Source organism: Phaenicophaeus curvirostris, chromosome 1 (assembly GCF_032191515.1).
Source record: "Phaenicophaeus curvirostris isolate KB17595 chromosome 1, BPBGC_Pcur_1.0, whole genome shotgun sequence".
Taxonomy (NCBI): domain Eukaryota; kingdom Metazoa; phylum Chordata; class Aves; order Cuculiformes; family Cuculidae; genus Phaenicophaeus; species Phaenicophaeus curvirostris.
In genome coordinates, this window is record NC_091392.1 from 39,208,170 (window position 1) to 39,230,517 (window position 22,348).

The 22,348-nt window shown below is 38.5% G+C and overlaps 1 protein-coding gene across 7 annotated transcripts in view; it reads left to right on the top strand.

Moving 5' to 3' along the window:
- Window positions 1–12,106, top strand: part of NR2C1 (nuclear receptor subfamily 2 group C member 1) — a 49,867-nt gene extending 37,761 nt beyond the window's left edge. For all 7 annotated transcript variants that reach the window (XM_069853383.1, XM_069853373.1, XM_069853391.1 and 4 more), the window contains 6 exons: window positions 52–214; window positions 1,439–1,560; window positions 5,008–5,147; window positions 7,025–7,162; window positions 10,974–11,079; window positions 11,547–12,106. In XM_069853383.1, the coding sequence (XP_069709484.1) occupies window positions 52–214; window positions 1,439–1,560; window positions 5,008–5,147; window positions 7,025–7,162; window positions 10,974–11,079; window positions 11,547–11,721 (844 nt within the window). In that variant the 3' untranslated portion in view covers window positions 11,722–12,106. The remainder of the gene's footprint in view (window positions 1–51; window positions 215–1,438; window positions 1,561–5,007; window positions 5,148–7,024; window positions 7,163–10,973; window positions 11,080–11,546) is intronic.
- The last annotated feature ends 10,242 nt before the right edge of the window (window positions 12,107–22,348 follow it).

Sequence of the window (22,348 nt, forward strand, 5' to 3'; positions counted from 1 at the left end):
AGTCTCTAAAATGAAATTTTATTTTCTCCTTTGTTTGTTGTGATCTTACAGGGCATTTGATACTCTTGCAAAAGCATTAAATCCAGGAGAGAGCGCAACGTGCCAGAACTCTGACAGCATTGAAGCCGGCGTACAGCTGATGGGTGGGGAAACAAGCATGAATATTGTTGAAATAGAGGGGCCACTACTCAGTGATGCACACATAGCATTCAGGGTACTTAATACTTCTTTGCTGTTGACTATTCATAGCCATTTTAACATGCTACTGTAAAAGAATGATCTGATAAAATCTTATTTTTAATTTCTTATTAGAATATTCGTTCAGGTATTTGCATTCATTGCTGATGAATGCATTGCTTTTGTTCATTGATTCTTTCTAATTTTTTTATTCTTACTTTCCTTTTCATTGCAATTAATTCTTGTTATTATTTTCTTTTATTTCCATTATTTAACTGTTTTTATCTCAACCCACAAGTTGTCTCACTTTTACCCTTCTGATTCTTTCCTTCTATCCCATTGTAGGGGAATGAGCAAGCAGCTGTGTGGTGCTTTGTCACCAGCTGGTGTTAAACCTTGCACCCTCTCATCAGCACATGTTTTGATCACTCAAATAAACTTCTCTCTAATGATGATGTCAGGGTTGGGCTTTTTAGACTGTGTTACCCAAACCATTATATCAAGAAGTATTGATTTCTGAAAATAAAACTACAACGCTGTGTTTAGTTTTGAGTCAAACAGCACTTTCTTCACATATGCAGGTAACGCCACTGATACTACTCATGTAAGTTGAAAAAGGTGGAGCTGATCCTTTCCGAATGATATTGATTATATTTTTAGAACTTGGGAGCAGCTGTATATTATGTATTTTACTCACAGGCCAAAAGATTTCCCATGTATTTATTTGTAAAATACTAATTGAAAGTACAAAAAAGATTTTTGTGTAGAATTCCCACACACGCTTCTTTCCAGACATTGTGGTAACTCCTCTAATTCTTCCAGGCTGCTTATTATACTCCTCTGGGGGAAGCATTAGAAAGTAATTATGGCTCTATGTTTGCATTTTTTATGTATTCTTCTATATATAAATGTATGCAACTTCTTTCTAATTACAGTGATTCTTCTAAAACTTTTATTCTTTGAGAGTGTCTGTAAAGTTGGGTTTTATTTGGGGTTTTCCATCCCCAGGTATCCCAGATATGAATTTTTATCTAAGAGAAAGATGAAGATTTTTGTCACTTTGCAGTTACTACAGGGTATAACAGTGTGGTTAGTAATGAAAAAGGCAGTCATTCAATCTTATTTCAGGATTACCTCATGTTTATTTATAAAATAATTTTTCACTTAGAAGAAAATCTAAGACTGAATTTTTTTTCTTACCGTGTTTGTTTATGAAGAAAGTAAAATAACTGACCTGCACTTTTTTTTTTGTGGTTGCCAGCTCACCATGCCTTCTCCTATGCCTGAATATCTTAACGTTCACTATATCTGCGAGTCTGCCTCCAGGTTGCTTTTCTTGTCCATGCACTGGGCACGTTCCATTCCATCTTTCCAAGCTTTAGGGTAAGTGGTCAGTTACTCTATTCACTCATCCTGTGAATATGCGCTTTTTAATTTTTTGTTTTCACTGTCTTCTTCAGGGACATTTTAAAATATAGATCTACTTATTAAAACTGGTTTATGCATCTTCATCATGAAGGTAAATATTCTGAATCAAAGCTACTCCCAACTTCAGAACAATTCAGGTACTTTGTTTGGGTTTTGAAGGAAAAAGGAGTAGGTTTATGGCAATAAAATAACTGCACGCTGCTACTTCTTCAATAAATTTTTAGTAAATAGGACTTCCTATCCTGTTTTGATAGCTACATCCCAAACTAAGATGTTTATTGGGCAGTTACCAAAGTAAGTTCCTCTCTGCATCCCCAAATACTGTTATTTTCATAGATGAACTAGTAGTAATAATTTTGCCTTTAATAACCTGTGGGAAGAAAATGCTTAGCTAGATTCAGGTAAGCATTCAGGATTAAATAGTTTAATTTCAGGGGGGTTTCAAAAAACAAATGGTTGCTGTAACCAGAATGTAATTCTTATTTTTCTTTTTAGAATTTTTTAACATCCTGCTTTTCCTGCAGAATTCAGTGTGTCACTTCAAATTGTTAAGCTTAGTGTAGTAGTGCATCACAGATCCTTATGAGAAAATATCTCAGAATAGCTTGAGGAAAAGTAATTTGTTATTTTCAGAAGTAATTTTATGAATACACATCAAAGATACTGCATCAGCTCTGACACAAATGGAGTACATCGTGTTTGTCTGTTGTCATCTGTGGTGTTTTTCTTTAATCCAATATCAAAATATCCTGTGGCTGTGGCAGCAGAGAGATTTCCTTTTTGAAGTGAAGGATTGTCCCCTTTTCCAGGAAGCTTGTCAAAAGCAGGATAATCTGTGATTACTGGTTCCATTTACCTCTATATTTAAGCCAAATGATTCTATATAGTTTCAGGAAAGATACTGTATTGTGTGTACTTGAAGCCTGTGTTTTGGAGAAGGAAAAAGTAAAATTCTATAAATAATAGCAAGGGTAAATAATGATGCTTTGTTTTAGGAGAAGGTGTTGCCCTGCAGAATATCAAAATATGTAGCCAATTAACATTATATCCTTGTACATTTTTATAAGTTTTTGTAGCATAGAGATGCTGCTAATTAGTGTAATAATGGCAAAAGGGAATTGCTTTTTAAAAATCAAATGTACAGAAGCCCTCTTTCTCTGAGAAGATGAAACAAGAAATGCTTGTAGAAAATTTGCATTTGTTTTAAGTATGTTACTTCCCAATATATTTTTCTGTTTGAATAAAAAAATGGAGGAGTAGCTGTCTTAATAGTGCTAATATTTACCTGTGCTAGCATTTACAGTCCCAGACAAGAATTATATTATATTTAAATACCATTTACATAAATATTCAGCTTTCCTTTTGAAGAGCTTAGAATGCTAACTTTTCTCAAGTGGAAATTTATTTGAAATTAATGCAGCTCTTTTAGTTTGAGCACATTACGTGCTATAGTTCTGACTTTTAGAGGGGTGACTCATTTCACTTTTAAAATGAAGAGAAATTCATGGTGCTGGTAATTGACAGGAGTTGAGGAGCCAAACCAAAATGATAGTAATGGTTTTGTAAGGAAGATAATTGTATCCAGGTGGTTCCCTCTTCAGGCAATGCTTTCCTTAGTCTCAGCAAGATAGTCGACTTTGGCATGCTGATTTCATTAATGATACCAAGTTACCGCTTAGTTCATCTTCCTGCATGAGGATCACTGTAGGCAAGAGATTCCTCCTGAAACGTTCATCAAGCTGCTTGCAGCCTCTTAGCTTTTTGAGGCTGCTTAAGGTTGATCAGCTGGTTCTGGTCTAAGTTTAATCAGCCATGAAGTTGTTTTAGATGATACATTAATTAAACACACATGCCAGCAGAGTAGTCATAGAATCATAGAATGGTTTGGGTTGAAAGAGACCTTAAAGATCATCTAGTTCCAACCCTGCTGCCATGGGCAGGGACACCTCCCACCAGTCCAGGCTGCCCAAGGCCCCATCCAACCCAGCTTTGAACACCTCCAGGGATGAGGCAGCCACAGCTTCCCTGGGCAACCTGTGCCAGCACCTCACCGCCCTCATAGTGAAGAATTTCTTCCTAATGTCTAGTCTAAATCTGCCCCTCTCCAGTTTATACTCATTGCCCCTCGTCCTATCACTGCAAGCCCTTATTAAAAGTCCCTCCCCAGCTTTCTTGTAGCCCCCTTCAGGTACTGGAAGGCAGCTCTAAGGTCTGCCCGCAGCCTTCTCCAGGCTGAACAACCCCAAATCTCTCAGCCTGTCAGCACACCCTGTTTTCCCTTTCCTCAGCACAGTCCCTTTGACAGGAGGATATGACAAAGACATGTAGAAGCTGCGTGCACAGTATCATGTCTACCAGAACAAGAGCTGGATTGCAGTAAAAAGTGCTGTGCTAAGTTCTCTGATGCAGTAGAGGACAAGTCTACATGGATCTGCCATTTGGCATATTAGTGTTGCAATAAATCATCAGAAATATTCTTGAAGATTACATCAGTGTTCCTACAAATATCCATTCCGTTGAATTTCGTAGTTGAAGTCCTAGCTTTAATGCGCTTTTCTTCTTTGATAGGACTTGTGCTTCTTTTAAATTTCCATTATTTGTATTTACTGGCTAAAACTGTGAAACATGGTACCTGAAATGGACTCCTCACTGGTAGGATTTCCTTTTTAAGGTACTGAGCTCTTGTTAAGCTCTATGAGTTAGAGATGCTTGCAGTACTGAAATTTAGGTTACTAATACAGAAGTGCCTGAATCTGGATTAATACACTTAATGTTAAGCTTCGGCATTAAAAAAAAAATAATGACTGCACATGAAACTTAATTTAAGAACTAATTATTACAGCACAGAAATTCTCATTACTTCTGTTTATACTCTGAAATCTGTATTTCAAACCTTATTCCAAACATGAAGGGGGTACAAAAGTAGCAGTCAGGAAGCTCAGGAACTTGATTTCATATGTTCCATATTGTACAACCCCAGCAGATTTCAAGTGAAAAAAACCAGAACTTTGAGTCTATTCTACGTACACAATACGAGAACAATGCAATTTTTTTTTGTCTGTGCATGTGTTATGCAAAAATTCGCATAAATCCTCAGAAAACTACCATGATCGAGTCTGCTCAGACAGTTTTACTGTAACTTCAGCTTACTTCTGTGATAGAAATCCATCTCCTTTTAGATCATTAAAACAAAAATTAGTTCTTTATAAAAGTAATTCTAAAGCCATTATTTTAATCCTGGCATGCGAATAAAAATATTTTTGATGCAGGGCTTCATTTTGGTATTTGTTGCACTGTTGAATTAGATGGATGTTTTATGATGTGTTCTTCAAGTTAAAAAAATAAGTTATGTGAATGCAAATGGCATGTTTTATTAAGTGAAATTATTGTATTTTTTAATAGACAGGATAACAGCATATCGTTAGTAAAGGCTTGCTGGAACGAACTTTTTACACTTGGTCTTGCACAATGTTCACAAGTTATGAATGTGGCAACTATATTAACTGCATTCGTTAATCACCTTCACGGCAGTTTACAGCAAGGTAAGGTGTATACCAGGCACATTGCCAGGCTTGGGGAATTGTTTCATGTGTTTTAAGCTTTGGACTGCACTGTTGTTAATCCTTGAGTCATTAATGAAAATTTACTGTCTATAGAGTTTTGTGGTTAGCATTGGAACAAAATAATACTAGAAAATGCAGTTCACAAGGTGGAATTCAGCAATTTCACAAAAGTCTACTATGCTAATACTTACCCCAAATTAAGCATAGAAAGTAAAATCTACTGATCCATCTGTCTGGTATAGGTTACCATTTTTACTGGGGTTGATTTTGTTATGTGTCTGTGTAATGTCTAGTAGTGCTCTGCTGTTCTGTTAATAAATGTCAGCTCAAATTAGGAACATTCCAGGCAGCATCAGCATGACCAACACAAGTGTCCTGTGAATATGATTATTCTGTATCAGGGGTATAAAGTAAAGAAGACCCACCTGCCCTTGCTGTTCTTAGTTATGAAAGAAAGAATCCAAATGACAAGGTGATCTACTTCCTTTACCTAACTTGGCTTGTTGACTTCTGTGCCGGAGTTTCAGACTACGTGCAAGTCTTCAACAGATTTTTCACTCTGTGTACTTTGTTCCTTATTCATCCTACATGCTGCACCTTTTGCATATTTTTCATGCAAATGAAAGAGATGTCAGTTAGCTGCCTCTTTCATATACTCTCCAGTGAAGGAAGGGTTCTTCTGAGTGATAGAGGAGTCTTTTATCTAATCTTTGTGTGCTTGTGAGAGCTCACAAGGTTGTAAGCACGAAAAGCTAACCAATCAAAAATAGTAGAGTCTTCATCTTTCAGAGTTTTAATGCATTTTTAATAAGGAAAATGTACATAAAAAATTGTTGGCCACTCTAGGTTTATTTGCTGTTATGTAGGTGAAAATCCACTGTCATTAATGCTATGCAACACCAGATTGTTAAGCTGTAGAAAAACAGCCCACAAAATTATAGACTTTTTTCCTCTTTTTTTATGGTAAAGGAATTAAAGAATTATTTTTGAGATGTTTTTGTGTTTTAAAAATATCCACACGGTCCTCCGATAAATAACAAAACAAATTGATTAAACCACTAAATGTAATAGATCAGCTAAAGATATTCACAGATAAATCTGTGAATGTCTTTAGGAATGGTACAAATGGAATTTGGGAATTTAAGTTGCTCTACATAATTTTTAAGCACATTCACCACAAAGAATATTGTAGTAATTAATTGCGGTTTTATCATTTGTAGTATAATAATATTTTTTTGCCATTTAACTTGGGAATTGTTTGAATGTGTAAATTAGAAATTTATATCCAGTGTCTTCTGGCTGTAGTATGCTGGCTGCAGCATCTCCAAGAGATACCAAGTTTGTGGAGCCCAGGGACACTAGTTTATGGATTGTGGAGGAAATGAGATTTTAGGGCTGTGTAGCTATTGCTGCCCCAAAAGAATAGCTCTGCACCAACCACATTTCCCTAGAAGCAAATCAGGAAAGGTGCATAGTGCATCTTCTTTCTCGGCAGTGGTATGGGCTTTGACCCCATGAAATGGTGCCATAACGTACCTCATGGCACCAGGTTCCTAGATGTAGAGTGTAGAACTGCAGTAGCAGTTTATTCTTTATTTAGAATACTCTTTCCTTTTGATCTTTTCAAGCTGCAGTCTGCCTGTTATTATTGGAAGCCTTAGTGGCTAGAAAAGGCCTAATTGTACAGCATAAAAAAGGTGTGTGTGGAGATTGTTATAGTACGTGAATTTGTACATGACATGGATTTCCCACTGTTTGAATCTAATACAAATTGTTATTATTAAAAATCCAGCGTGACCACACTTTTTGTATGTGTTGACATGGGTGTTTCATGTCTTATGTGTGTGCTGACTTAGATAAGCTGCCAACAGACAGAGGAAAATTAGTAATGGAGCACATCTTCAAATTGCAAGAGTTCTGTAACAGCATGGTTAAGCTTTGCCTCGATGGATATGAATATGCATATTTGAAAGCCATCGTCCTCTTCAGTCCTGGTATGTAATTATTCCAAATGTAAAACTTTAATCTGTGCAAATTTTTGCCATCTAAAATCTACTTGTTTCGTCATATGGCAGTTCCCATCACCTGTGGAATTACTGCCTGTATTGCTGAGGAGTCTGGGAGGGTGTGTATGAGGACTGTAGGAAGAGAAGGGTTCGTGTTTTGATGTAAATAGTTTAATGCTGCTTCGGAGACTTACGTTTTACTCTTGCCTCTGCCATTGATTTTTTTATTATTATTTTGTTTTATTGCTTTTAATTTTGTGTTTACTTTCTGGGCTACATTTTCTGAAGACTTGCACTTTAATTTTCAGAAACATTGCTTTTGCACACCCAGCTGAGCTGGATCGAAGTTGTGTTCTTAATGTACGAAAGGCACTCTCTGGGCATCAGTTCTCACATTCAGAATTACAGAAATGTAGCGCCTGGCTTCATGGGGCTATTTTGAAAATAAATACGAGAAACAGCATTTCTCAGGAAACAATCACCACAAACAGTCCTTTATATTATTTTTTCAGCCTTCTGAACAGTATTTGCCTGGTGTACTCCAAGTAACACTAATGGACATACATTAGATGGTGAAGATAAAATAATGATTACTTTTTCCATCTGGGAGATTAGTCTGCAGTATGAGGGAAGAAGGGTCCTCTGGTTGTAACAGACAGTGACCAAGCAGTTAGGTTATGTAGCACCTATGTCTGATCTAGAGAATATGACTTTATTTGAAAATTGTAGAATTCTTTTCACCAAAGGCATTCAGATACTGTATCATTATACTGCAGGTCTGAGAGTCATCATTCAGAATTTAGGAACTTGATATAAAACCAAAGCCAAATCTTTTGATAAAAGAAAATGTATAAACCTCAAATACCTTCTGTGTCTCCATGAATTTTTCACTGTCACATTTAGAAAGTAAATTTTCAGTCACTCCTTTTGACATTAGGAAGTTTTAAAGGCATCAACAGCTTCCTTAGTCCTCACTGCCGCCTTTTTTAGATTCTGATGTCCCTTAGGAAATATCTGAGAAAATTTTAAAAAGCTGCCTGAATCGTAGTGTCCTGCCCATGTCCGTCGTCGTGGTGCAGGACATGGAGGAGAACAGGGCGGGTGTCTGGCTCTTGTCAGTTCAGTAGATTTATTAGGTCTGAGAAGAACTTTCCTTTTTCATTCAGTTGCAGCTTACCTTTCCACAGAGAAATTAGTTGAGGTGAGAAAATTTGCAACTTGGACACTTCAAAAATGTAAATTTTAAGCAAGTTTTCTAATATATATAACAATATAAAGGAATTATGGGGTTCTTGCTTTGCAGTTTCCCTCATATTATGGGTATGTATGTGGTATCTTCAAAGAGTATCCACTTTGCATGATAAAGCATCGTCAGGAATTCATGGAACCCATCTACGTGCATAACAAAACACTGCATGCCTTCCTTTCTTTTTTTTTTTTTTTTGATATTGCATTAATGGAAGACTTCTGAGATGAAAGACCTTCTTGCGAATAAAAAGTAGTACAAGTAATGTCAGAACCCTCCAGTAAAGAGAGATGTTCCAGAAGTAATCTTCTATTTTGGGTCACTAAGGAAAATCAGATCCTCAGTGTTTTCACTATAGAACATAATCCTGCACTTGGTCTTCATGACTAGTCTTGTGTGGTTTTATGCGTTTGCTTCTGCAGTCCACTGGAGCACAGCAACTAATTCAGCTTTTGGATAAGCTGTATCTACTACTGATCTAATTGAAATATTAAGAGTGCCTGAAGTTGTTTGCAATTTTAGTTTTCCACTGAGGACTGGAGAGCTGCCTGGAGTTTTCACTGTTATTTTAGAAGAGCTGGGGACTTCCTTTAACTAGGGGTGGAAGGGTGTTTGCTTGTTTAATTTTAGTAGCTCATGCTTGCAGGAGACTTAATTCTCCATTAAGTTTTCCTTACCCCAAAATAGTCCTTCCTTGTCAGTCCCATATTCAGAACAGAATGATGGAAGACCACCTCAAAGCCCATTTTTCTAGCACTGTGTCTGCTAGAAGTTAAAGCAGATTCTGTTGCCCTGTCTGAAAGAAATGAGTCCTGTTAGAGACTAGAAAATACTTCTCTAGAAAGCTTACACTTGCAAAGCCATATTATTTGTTTAGTCTGAAGTTAATTTCTCTCTGTCCGATTATATTTTACAACAGAGAAGGTAGAAGGAAAAATATATTGGAAAAAGACTATATCCAGTCACATCATGAGGTGAATTTTCTTTAACTCACGTGCTTTCAGGATCATATTCCTGATGACGTGTAGCTGCTTTTGTGGCAATGGGTTGTCAATATTCTTGATCCTGTGAGCCATATAACAAAATTTTCATGTACCTGAAAGTCATTGTCAGTACCTTGAACAGAAGGGATGCTCAGAAGGCCAGAAATTACAGTTTGAGGGATTTTACTACTGTGCTACAGGATGGGGCAGGGCTGTGCGTGCAGCAGAGTTCCAAGGTAAGAACATCTGCCTTGGTAGGTCCTGCTGATTTGCTGCTTTCCATAGCTGGAGACTTGAAGATTACTGAAAATCTTGTGAGCCAAGTCAGCTGTTTGACTGTCACAGGACAGCTTTGAGCAATGAGATGAGTGGAAAGGGAGTGCCTAGAAGACTTTGCATCTTTATAAACGGCTGCTAGTGTACTAGCGGAGGTCTTTAAACTAGCGTGTTCGGAAGTTGACTTCTATCTGTGTTTCTGAAGTTGCCCTAAAAGCAGCATCATGAAGCGAGGCATTTTGCTTGTCAACAACTCCTCTTCAAAATGTGTTGCTTCTTTACAAACTGGTTAACATTTTGTCCTCCATGTAGATTTGCATTCATGCTTTCGGAATTACTGAATTATATTATATGACAAAGTATTCCTTTGTGAAAAGTCCCTCGTTCAGGGGACTCCAATGTATCACATAAATGCTAAATTGCTCTGAAAGCTTCTGTGTCTGTAGAGCCAGACCAGGAATTCTTGGTTTTGTGGACAGAAGGCTATGTATTTAGAGAGCGACTGTTAGAAATAATGTTTTATCTGACATAATGTGGCAGCTCATTTATGATCCCATTTCTGAAAAATAAAATCTTCATCATTTGTCATGCTACTATGACAGTAAAATATTTACGTTAAGCTAGATGGATAATAAAATTTATAGACCGTGTAAAGTGTTCGGAATTACTGGATGATAGTTTCTGGATGTGACTTGGCAGTTACGTTAATATTCTTTCATTTTAGCAAGATCTAGATTTCAGTTGTTTAAATTACTGCTAAAAATCATGATTAGCATACTTGAAAGTTTTGTACCAAACAGTTGAAAAAGAACGATCTGCTACATGTCTTCTGCAGTTTTTAGGAAGCAAATGGTTGACAGCCTTTTATTCAGCTTTTTTCCACTGATCTTAATTTTATCCTTCACTTCCCACCAAAATGCTGCTTGTGCATAAAATATACCAATAAATGTCAGTGTGTTGAAATAATGTTGCTCTGCTGCTGCACAGAGAACAGAGCTGTATCAAGCCTGATGTAAACATTGCAAGTACTGCATTTATTTTATTTATTTGTATTGTTATGTATTTTATTTGTTATTTATATCAAAATGTCTAGTTGTATTTATAAAAATCTAAGTAAAACATAAAGACAGAGAAAAAGAAATATAAGGAAGAAAGAAGTGTCCTCTATGAAAAACGTGAAGTTGTTAGAGCTACCAAATAATGATTTTGGTAGGCTGACAATTAGATAATCTGTACAGATTTTAGTGCATCGTATACAGAGCAGGTGTAACAATGTAGAGTGGGTTTTTTTCAGATCATCCGGGTCTAGAAAATGTGGTACAGATTGAAAAGTTTCAAGAAAAGGCTTACATGGAATTTCAAGACTATGTAACAAAAGCATATCCGGATGACACTTACAGGTCTGTAAACTTACATGCTTATGCGATTGACTTTTCCGAGCATCAGTGTTAGTTACTTGTACAGTATTTCTAGTAACAAATGTGTGCATTTTCTTCTTACCTCTGTAAAGGTAAGACATTACCATTAGAGCACTTCAGATATAATGCAGGTACTCATACATAGCCTATTATTTTATCTACTCATTTGTCATTAATTTCCAAAATGAAATATTGGAAATAACTATTTTTAATGTTTTCATTTTGAGTGGCACCTACTTGAAGTATTCCCTCATTTAGTCTGAGTCCAAACATTCATCGTGACTAATCATGACTTCAATACTCTACTGATTTAAATATGTAAGACTTTCATGAACTAATGCAGCTAATTTTGACGAGTATTGTCCCTTGTTAATTTTTCCTCTTCTCTTACTGATAATGTGATTGTGAATAACGCACGAGTAACATTTTTTACCCAACTTATTTTCCAGACTGTCTAGACTTCTTCTGCGATTGCCTGCTCTTAGGCTGATGAGTGCGGCCATCACCGAAGAGCTGTTCTTTGCAGGACTGATTGGAAATGTTCAGATTGATAGCATCATCCCATATATTCTGCGAATGGAGACGGCAGACTACAACTCTCAGATAATTGGTCATGCCATATAAAAGCAGCAGCTGAGGATTCTGTACCATGGCAGTCATGGTGATGTAAATGCATACCCTGTCTCCAAGAGATGGCAACGAGCCTCCCCATGCACCTTTCCGAAGAAGGCTAATGTTCCTCCTTTGCAGTACACTTGGGAAACATGGTGGAGTGTATTAAGGAATATAGAATCACTTCATATTTTTCCTCTTATCTTCAAGGACTTGTAAATTAACTTGATATCTGAAGAAAGTCAGGAACTGTCCATCCTATTTTTGTAGATAGATGAACTTGGAATATTTGTTCATGAAGTCCAGGCTTGTGAAAAAACTGAAGAAGCATTGACTGAACTAAGGTATCTCAACTTAGTTTGATGTTTTAGTTAAATAAATTAACTTTCCTCTCTGATTTGTGTTTTCAGTGTTTTGCTACTAGTGCTTTCTCAGTGATCAAATGGAAAATACATGATCAAACATCCTGAAAAGGCCAGTGTTTCCATGGAAACCAGACCATTATAACCAAACTTAGTTCTTCCTGTTGTTTTGAAAAGAGATTTGTTTCTTGTTGACTTAAACACTGGACACTGTTACAAGGGCAGGGAAAGTAGAAGTAGTTCACATTTTAACATGGTCTGGTGATAGGTTGATGCAGATGATCAAATGTGCAGCAGCAAAGGGTCCGTTCTGACCGTTTTGTGGATGGAAAGGAATACTGTGTTGCAGTATTATGTCTTGGTAGATGTGAGCCGCTTTATACTATGAAAAATGAACAGAGTAGCGGTATGCTGCAGGCATTCAAAGACAGCATTCTTCTGTTTTTTCAAGTCTTATATTTAAAGCTTTTTTCACACTGCTCCTCCCTCTTTCTTACTCAGTGCACAACAGTGGAGGCATTCTAGATGCCTCTTAACTTGTGTTCCTGTCTTTGTTTCTTTATTATTGTTAGCCTTTGCCTATGTATTTCTCTTTTCCAACCAATCTCATATGATATTTTTTTAAATTTGATTTTGTCAAATCGAGTGCCCCTCCCTGCAGGAGCCTGGTCTCTGCTGCTTTTCCTTTCCTTATTAGAGATGGGTCTGAGTACCTTATATACTTCACCTGAATCATACTCTGTAGCTCCATCTTAGGATGGGTTTACATGCTTTTCTGTGGTTTTTAGATGTTTTTCTGTCTTGAGGCACGTGCCTCGCTGACAAGTAACATTGACATGTGGTTGCTTCTTGCTTCCTTTTGCAACAGGAAGTGATGCATCCCTAGCACATTTATTACCTGTTGCTTTAAACTGAGAGAAGTGTCCTAGTAAAAGCAGCGGTCTACCTCTGACATTAGCATTTAGGATTATCTAAATATTGGATCAAGGCTGAATTCTATTTATCAGGAACCTTCTCTTTCTCTGTCAACACTGGATGAGGAAGAGCCTCACCCAGTCAAGGAACACGTGGTTGCGCCAGAAGTTGCTTAGCCAAAAGATGAGCTTAAACGGGGCCTTTGCCTACTCTGCACTAGCAGGTCCAAGACTACCCTAACATCGAGAGACTACAAGGTGAGGCTTGGGTGAGTTCCATAGATTTTCTCAGCACCTGAGGATCTCAACCAGCCAAAAAGAATCGGGGAACCGTCTAATTTCTGTGTTCTTTTCAATTCTGCTGAGGACCCCTGACAGGATGGAATCACCCCTCTGCTCTGCCTTGGCACTTGCTGGAGAGCAAGTGTTGGAGCTGGCCATGGCAGCTGAGATCTTCCCACATTCCACCTTTTGGAGGGTGCAAGATTCAAGCTCTTCATCCGTGTTCCTTGGAGAGCAGTATAAGGACTACTCTGGGTGTCAGGTGGCATGCATCTCATCAGCAGGGTTTATGGAAGTATGAAAGCCACCTGCTGCCAATCTGCTGTGCTTGGTCTCTCTGTTACAGGCCTATCTTGCCAGCTGTAAGTTGCAAATGGGAGGTGCATCGTCCTTCAGTTCAGCTCTCCTTAGAAATTCTGGCTCTGCTTTCTAGCCCTGCGCTATCCCTGACCCACTTCTAGCCCTAGAAGGCATGGGAGATTTACAGTCCTTTGCTAAACCTTTTAAAGAAGCTGACAGGAATATTTTGGAGGTGGTTTTCCAGGTATTTCAGTACTCTTGGAAGAGTTTTACTCCAATATTCTGCAAATTCATGTAACCCAGATAATAGTAGAATGGAAATAAAAGCTTACTCTCCTTCTAAATGCAATACATTGTGGAAATTTCTCTCACATCCTTGCAGAAATCTTTTACTCCATAGCTTGAGCCTCAGGTGTGATCTGCAGTTCTTTGCTTACAGCTGGTCACAAGATTCAGCTAATACAGCTTCTCACGTGGTACTGCTCAGCTTAAAAAGGTACCGGTGTTTCTACAGATGTAAGTCTCTAGCAATTGAATCTTTATCCTAGAACAGCCCGAGTTTGAAGGGACCTTGGAAGATCATCCAGTCCGACCCTTTGTGGGAAAGGGAGCCTAGATGAGATTATCTAGCACCTTGTCCAATTGCACCTTGAAACCCTCCAGTGATGGAGACTCCGCCACATCCCTGGGGAGGTCGCTGCACTGCTTGATTGTTCTCAGCATAAAAAGTTTCTTCATTACCATAGAATCATAGAATCACCAGGTAGGAAATAAACCTCTTGGATCATACAGTCCAACCTCCCAAGACTTCTCAAAGATCCTTGACAGTGGCTTTGCACAAATGTCAGCTACTTCTCTTAATACACTAGGGTGGATTTCCTCTGGGCACATGGAGTTATGTGGGTTGAGCCCTTGCCAGAGGCCCCAGACCAGCCCTTTCCTCCATTACTAGTGAGTCAACACGAACATTGTTGTAGCTGCTTGATCCTATGCTCTACGGTTGAGCTGAGCTGGTAAAGACACAGGCAAAGAAGATATTGAGAACCTCTGCCTTGTCAGCATTATTAGTGAGTAGTTTCCCTGCCCTACCTGGCAATAGGCCTGTCTCCCCTGTGTTTCTGCTGACTGCTCACTTATCTGAAGAATGCCTTCTTGTTTTTCTTCAGTTCTAGTTGAGCCTTCCCGACTGCATCTCTGCAGCCCCTAGCAAGGTTCTTGTAGTCCTTGATGGGTATTTAGCGGTCTTTTTGTGGTTGGTGTGCTGCTTTTTTTCCTGTTTTGGAGGAGGTGGCCTGAGCACCTTATTTTCTTTGTATTTCTCTTCTTGTTTCCTCTGTGTGTGCTGGTCTCTATGAATACAAGTCACCCTGCTCCAGTGATGTCTGAACTGCCATTGCCACTGACCACTGGGTCAAGACTACTTTCTTAGGATGTGTTAACTCAGAAACACAAAAACCTTGGTTGTGTTTCACATCAGGCTGTTTAAACTCAGGTGTTTGAAACACATCCTTGCTCTTCTTTTTGACACCCATCACCTCATCTGGGCAGCAGAAGATCCAGATCCCAATGGCTGACTTTTTCCATCCCATACCTTTTACTGTCTTTCCCTCTCAAATCCCTTGGACTTCATGTGGGATTTCTTAGAATCATAGAGTTCCTTGGTTGGAAAAGACCTTTGAGATCATTGAGTCCAGCAGGCATACTCATCTACTACTAAACCATATCCCTGAGCACCTCCTCTACCTGTCTTTTAAATACTCCAGGGATGGTGACTCAACCACATCCCTGGGCAGCCTCTGCCAGTGCCTGAGAACCCCTTTGGTGAAGAAATTTTTCCTGATGTCTACTCTGAAACATTTCCTGTTGTCCTATTGCCTGTCACCTGGGAGAAGAGACCAACAGCCACCTCACTACAACCTGCTTTCAGGCAGTTGTAGACAGTGATAAGGTCTCCCCTCACCCTCTTTTTCTCACGGCTAAACAGCCCCAGTTCTCTCAGCCACCTCTCATAAGGCTTTTGCTGCCAGATCACCAACTAAGGATAATCGCCCACACATGCTTTTTCCTTTTAAATCATGTATTTTCAGGCTTGAGATTTCCTTTCAGATGTTGGGTAGCAAGAGAATGTTGTCTTATTTGCATGGGACAGAGACTTTCAGATTATCTTTAATCTGGTTCTCTTGACCAGGTGAGAAATCAAACAGGATAACCACCTCCAGAATAGGTAACAGACTGTATTACCTCTCTTGAAAGCAGTATGGTTGAGTCACCATCAGTAATCAGGATATACTCCAGTAGTCCTTAGACTACATTTGAGGCCTTGTTTAATAACATCTTTATTTCATATCTTTGCAAAATGGACAATTAGTTCAAGAAATCTTCAATCAAAGAACCAAGAAGTCTCTGCTAGCCACCTTTGTCGGGGAATACTGGGAATCTTAGGTTATCCGTGCTGTGGTCATGTACAGGGATATACTCGTGAAGAAAAGTTGCATATCTCAAAGAGATTCTTGATCCTTGTGTGTTGCCCTTATGTGACAACCATATACCGTTCTCCCTTGCTATGTGTGGCTGACAGAATGCTGTGACTTTGTGCTTGATGTCAAGTCAAGGAAAAGGGAGAGAGATGAGAACACACCTACAGCACTGAAGGACCAAAAGCCCACATTTAATAATCTTGAATACCTCTGATGTTTACAGAGTAAACGTGCACACACACACCAATTTAAAAGCTCTGGCTACTGGTAAGTAACCTTCTTTCCGCAAAAGTTTTCTTTTATTTTTTCATAGTGATGCAGTAAATGCTGGCAAATGAACTCTCTAAGACGTGGAGTTTTAGAAAGCAAGCACCTTTTATTACGGCACCAGATGCATGAGGGATAATTCTGCTAGTCAGGCATAATGAGACGAGCTGGGTACAGAAGATATTTCCCATCTGTATGCATATGCATAACTTGTCCCAGAATTCTCATGCATGTTCTATTACTTTCCAAGGACTGATTTTAATGTTATTAGGAACTTCCACAACAACCAAATCTCCACTGACTGGGACAAGACCAATTCTCTGTCTGACCTGGGATTCTTCAGATAGAGAAAGACAGATGATTACAGAAGAAGACACATCTGTTCAGCACAGATCATACTGAACACAAGATGTTATCATTTCTCAAGAGAACAGTGTCTGGAAAAGCACTGTTTGAGAGAAAAAAAAAACCATGCCATCGGAGGGACATTCTGTCTGTAACGTTCAAAAACTACAGTTACTTTAAGGAGACTTAACTGAAGTTGGAAAACCAATTATACTTTAGCTTAAACCAGAATTTTCCACTTTCGCAGCAGTAAATACTTCTTGCATCAATAGCAGAAATATTTCATTGTAAGTTCAGTTTAAAGATCGGGTGCAGCTGGTCTGTGCTGCCTGGCAAGTCATCTCTCTTGTCTTCATGGTGATCTGGAAGCTGGATCCCATGGTGCAGGTTGTTGCTTCAGCGTTACTTTGCTAATCAAGATTTTTTATTAATCAATTAAAAATCAGTTTATTTACCATTCTTAAACTATAAATTCATACTTTTGGTAAGGAATGAGGCATAACTGATTTTTCTCAGGAAGGGGAGCATTAAAACAGGTAAACTAATTACAGGGATGAATATTTTTTTCTTATTTCTGCCTGTTAACCATTGCAGTTAACCTTAAGAATAATGCAACATGGAAGGGCTAAATAGAATCATAGAATCACAGAATAGTTTGAGTTGGAAGGGACCTTAAAGCCCATCCAGTTCCAGCCCCCCTGCCATGGGCAGGGGCACCTCCCACTAGATCAGGCTGCCCAAGGTCCCCATCCAACCTGTCCTTGAACACCTCCAGGGAAATAGTGAAGCTCTGACTTTGTTGTTTTTAAGATAACTGCCACTCCGTTAAACGGAGCACATGAAGTTATGTTCAACTCAGGCCCTTAGTGTTTCTAACAACTATTTTTCATTATGATGTGGTCTCACATCAGCCCCTGTGTGATTTATTGTCAGTTTTAGTCTTGTGAATAAATGTTCTTTGCTACTGAATGAAAGGCTGGTTAATATTCCTGGTTTCTCTTGTGCTGTTCAGAAACATTGTTAATCAGCTGGCAAAAGTGTGAACATGGATGCTAAAATATCTCATTATTTTTGTGACTTCTTCCTTTCACCTTTAATTTACTTTTCAACTTTTTGATCTTCAGCAGTCTGACAGTTTCACACCCAATCAGGATTTCACCAAACTGTGGCTTTTATTAGCCAGAAAGTAAGAAGTCTCCTTGCCAATGAAGGGACAAATTTAGTATCAACAGCTTTAATATTTTCAGTGTTAAAAGCAAGAAAAATAATTTCAATGTAAATCACATGAAAGGAAAATCAATGTTATACATTTTAGAATCCTGTCATTTAAAGATGGGAGCAATATTACACAGAATAAGCGTACTAGCTCAAACAGTTTTCATGAAAATATATTTTGTACGTATATATGTGGAGTTAGGTTGCTTGTTTCATTCTGGTAAAGTTCCTGGTGGTGCAAAGAATTATTACATTTAAAACTTTTTTTCAAAAGTGCATTCATTGCAACACCTTCTGCAGTTACAAACTTACCTGTCCATACAGTTAGTCTTTGTGTGATCTTCATTGTCACTGAAAGTCAGTCTGTTCCTTTTCATCAGCCTTTCTGGTTTGCCAGCACAGCAGCTGTGATGGAGGCATTACGGTGTTGCTGGAGCTGTCTTGCTGTTGTATGAAAAAAAAAATCACCACTGTAAATGTCTTAAAAGCTGGCTAGATTGGTAAATCATATTTTGACTTTTTTAAAATGAACTGTAACTCTTCTCTAGAAAACAATTGCAATAATCTATTACCTTTTTAGTGCTTTATATGAATTAACTTGCCCACCTAAACCAGTGTAGGTGATTACAAAGAGTTTATGGATCCTTTACACTTCTGTTATATAACATGATGTTGTCGATTATATTCAGTCTCTGGGATTTGATAGCTACGATATCTTGCTGTTTTCTAATTTTTGTTGCTATTAACTCTTTGTTTCCATACTTACGGCTTTCTGGCTGATGAATTTGAAAATGTAATAATTTATTGTAAAGTTTAATTTACCAGTTTTTTTTTCCTTTTAAAGCACTACATAGAAATATGTACTGTAGTGAACCCTGATCACAGATCTTCATGTCATAGAATGCAATAATGTGTATATGGAAATGATATTTGATTAATTATGGATCACTTGTAGGTTGGAAGTTAGAGTATGATTGGCCACTGTCATTTTTTTCTTTTGAAAGAAATACAGATTTCATATGTTCAGGTTTAATTATCTCAGTTTTAAGTATTACTGGATAAATAATGACTTTATTCATTTTTAAAGCTGTGAAATTATCACAAGTTTTTGTCCATTCTAGAACTGATTTCTCAATGAAAATTGGAAAACTGTAGGTTTTTTTAGTCTTTGTCTTCTTTTATACATTAATGTGGCATTTGCATCATGTACAGATAACCCAGAACAGCATCATAATGACAAATGAGCTACCAGTCTTTCTATGCTTAAATTCTGAAATGGTTTTATCATGAAGTATACTAATTGCCCACTGACACACTGCAGAGAAAATGTAAGGTGCACTGATAAAAGATGAAGTTTGGATGATGCAATAAGTTTAGTAACTATGAGAATTGAAAATAGGCATTTAGAGTCTCTTCCCCATCAATATGTACTCCAGGCTCTCTCTTGCCTCTGTTTTAAAAACTTACCTTTCTCAGTACTTAGAATCACAGGATGGAATCACAGGGTTGGAAGGGACCTTCCAAGATCATCTAGTCTAACCCCTGCCCTGGGCAGGGACATCTCTCACTAGACCAAGTTCTTTAAAGGCCCATCCAGTCTGACCTTGAACATGTCCAGGGACAGGGCATCCACAACTTCTCTGGACCACCTGTCCCAGTTCCTCATCACCCTCATACAGAACTTATTCCTTACAGCTAACCTAAATCTACCTTTTTTGCAGCTTAAAACCATTGCCCCTGTCCTGTCACCACAGCCTCTGGTAAGAAGTCTGTCTCCATCTTTCTTTTAAGCCCCCTTTAATTACTGAAAGGCAGCAATAAGGTCTCCCTGGAGCGTTCTCCAGGTTGAATAACCTCAACTCGCTCAGCCCTTCTTCAACAGAGAGGTGTCCCAGCCCATTCACCATTTTTGTGGCCCTCCTCTGGACCCACTCTTAACTTCTGCAGAGCCCTGTTCCCCAGCTGAGACTGCTAGTCAAGTACCCTCTCATGCCAGTAACTTTTCACCACCTTTTGGTCACCTCTGAAGAGAAGAAGAGCTCTCCCGAAATACAAGTGCTTTTCTGGTGAATAGTAAAAAATTGTCTGGGCACTCTCCAACTCAGTTTCCCTGTGGCATCTGTCTTTCTCTTTACTCAGCACACACTCCTGCCTTTCCTCCTCACGCTTCTGTATCAGGTAACCCTAAAGAACACTTGGACTTCATCATATGAACCCTTCTCTCATGAGCTCCTCTGTTTTTCTTCATATACTATATATTTCTACAGTAAAGCCCTACCCTCATTCTGATACACAACAGTTTATACAGAATACAGTTTTCTACTACGTGGATCTTTATCAGAAGCCAGGATTGTGCTTTTTGGCTTGAGTGTAGGAATCGAGTGTGTGCTCTGAGTCACCGCATTGGAGATGAAAGCAAGTAATTTGGACCACTGGAATATCACTGTCTTCAAGTATCAACATCTGGATGCTTAGGGGGTTTGTGACTTTTGATAATGGCTAAACTAATGCATTCCCTGATGATTTTTTAGTAACTGGATCCTGTAGTAATGCTTGCTAAAATGTATTTTAAAGTTAACTCAGCTTGAATTAGAGGAAGGTGTGTGGGGTGCTAGTAAAGAGAGAAGAGTATTTTGTGTGGAGAGGTGGGGAAAAGGGACAGCACTAAAGCAAGGTTCTGGGGTCCCTTTTAACTAAACTTCTGTGCTGGAGTTGCCTGCAATAGGAGAGAAACCAAATGGAACCACTCCACCATGCATCCTTCTGAATGAATACTGTGCATTTCCCTCAGCAGAACTGTCCCCTGGACATCCAACCTGCCATGCTTTGTGCCTCCTGGCAATACCAGCTTCCTAAACAAGACAGTTGGTTGGCAAGAGACCGATCAGCAGCCAACCCAGTGGTTTGGTCCTGGAGATTTCTGCCCTGCCAACCTGTGGTCTAATCCCTTCTGAGAAGCTGTTCATGAGGTGTCTAAGCTCCTTTACAATGACTTCAATTCTGCTTCCTCTTAAGAGTTTTACTAGGCAGCAAACTGAACAGTGACACACTTTGGTTAACGAAGGCTCGCCAAGGAACAACTACAAAATGAGGGGTTTTTTCACCCTGTAACCAATGGAGTTTTGCCACTGGGAAATGCAAGATAAGATGGAGTTAGCACTTGAGACGTAACTCAAACAGCTCCCGTGAAGTGGCAGGTGTTTTCTGAAAATGCCAATGAAGTTGTTATCTTGGAGTTTTATAGTCTTTTTACAGTTGTCACAGAGGCAGACACACATTGGAGTGGTTTTTGAAAACTTTAAAGTACATGGCATTTCAGTTCCAGGCTATGAATTTACCTTTTAACCTTTTAAAGCAGTTGAAGCCAAGTGACTTAAACTTCTTCATTGTGCTTTTATAGGACTGGCTAAAAATCCATTCATGAAAGCATTGTTTAGCCTAGAGACAGAGAAAATGTGTTGAGAGACTGGACTTGAGTATTACAGGGCACTGAATTATGAAGACTGAATTGTGTTGTGGATTGGACTGTGCTTCTGGAACTCTGCAGTTTTAAAAGGATGGGATAGAAAGTGGTAAACATTTGGACCAGATGATCCTTGAGGTCCCTTCCAATCTGGTATTCTATGATTCTACAAATCTGCGATTTTCAAAATATACACAGTTTTGGGTTTTTTGTTAGTCTTTCTTCTCTTGGATTGGTTTCTTAGTTTAATTAACAACAGGAATTCCAATTAATGTTGCAAATGTAAGTTCTACAGTTGTGAACCACTGCATAATACATTTACGTGGCTCTGAATAGAAGGGACAGGAGTGGAAGAGACAAACGTGATAAAAATATTTCTTCTAAGGTAAAATGTAAATACTGAATTACTCTGTAGATAGGTTAATTTTTGTACTTGCGAAGAATACATGAACTTAGGTTTTTCAAGATCAGTTGTAACACTGAATAAAGCTCTTTAAATAAAAATGAAAATACGTAGGATTCAGTGATACTGTTATGTGCTGTCGAAGTCAAGGGGAGTTCATGTCATCCTTGGGGTCCCAGGAAACAGATTTGCTTATCTTTGAAGTATATATTCTTGTTGTTACACTCTGTGTCTGGATTGGAAAAGAAGCAACTAACTTTTGTGTTTCAGAATTAAGAGGGTATTTTAGGCCTGAAAAGAGTTCTGTCAGTAATTCTGTGCCATGTATTTTGACCACAGGAGAAAAACAAGGCAGCATTAAATCCATGTAGCAAGAGTTTTTGAGGCAGTGAGGTTCAGTGAACTAACCTTTTGGGGAACAAAAGCAACATCTAACAGAGCCTTCAATTTTAACAACTCAGAATTAAAAGTTTCTTATGGGTGCATTAGTTTTTTATAAGTTACTTGAGTGACGAGACATTTCAATGCTGTCAATTCAATGGGGTGAGAGTCTCACTTTAGGAGTCAGCATTCCAATGCTGTCTGCTAAAGATGGCACAATAAGTTCTTAG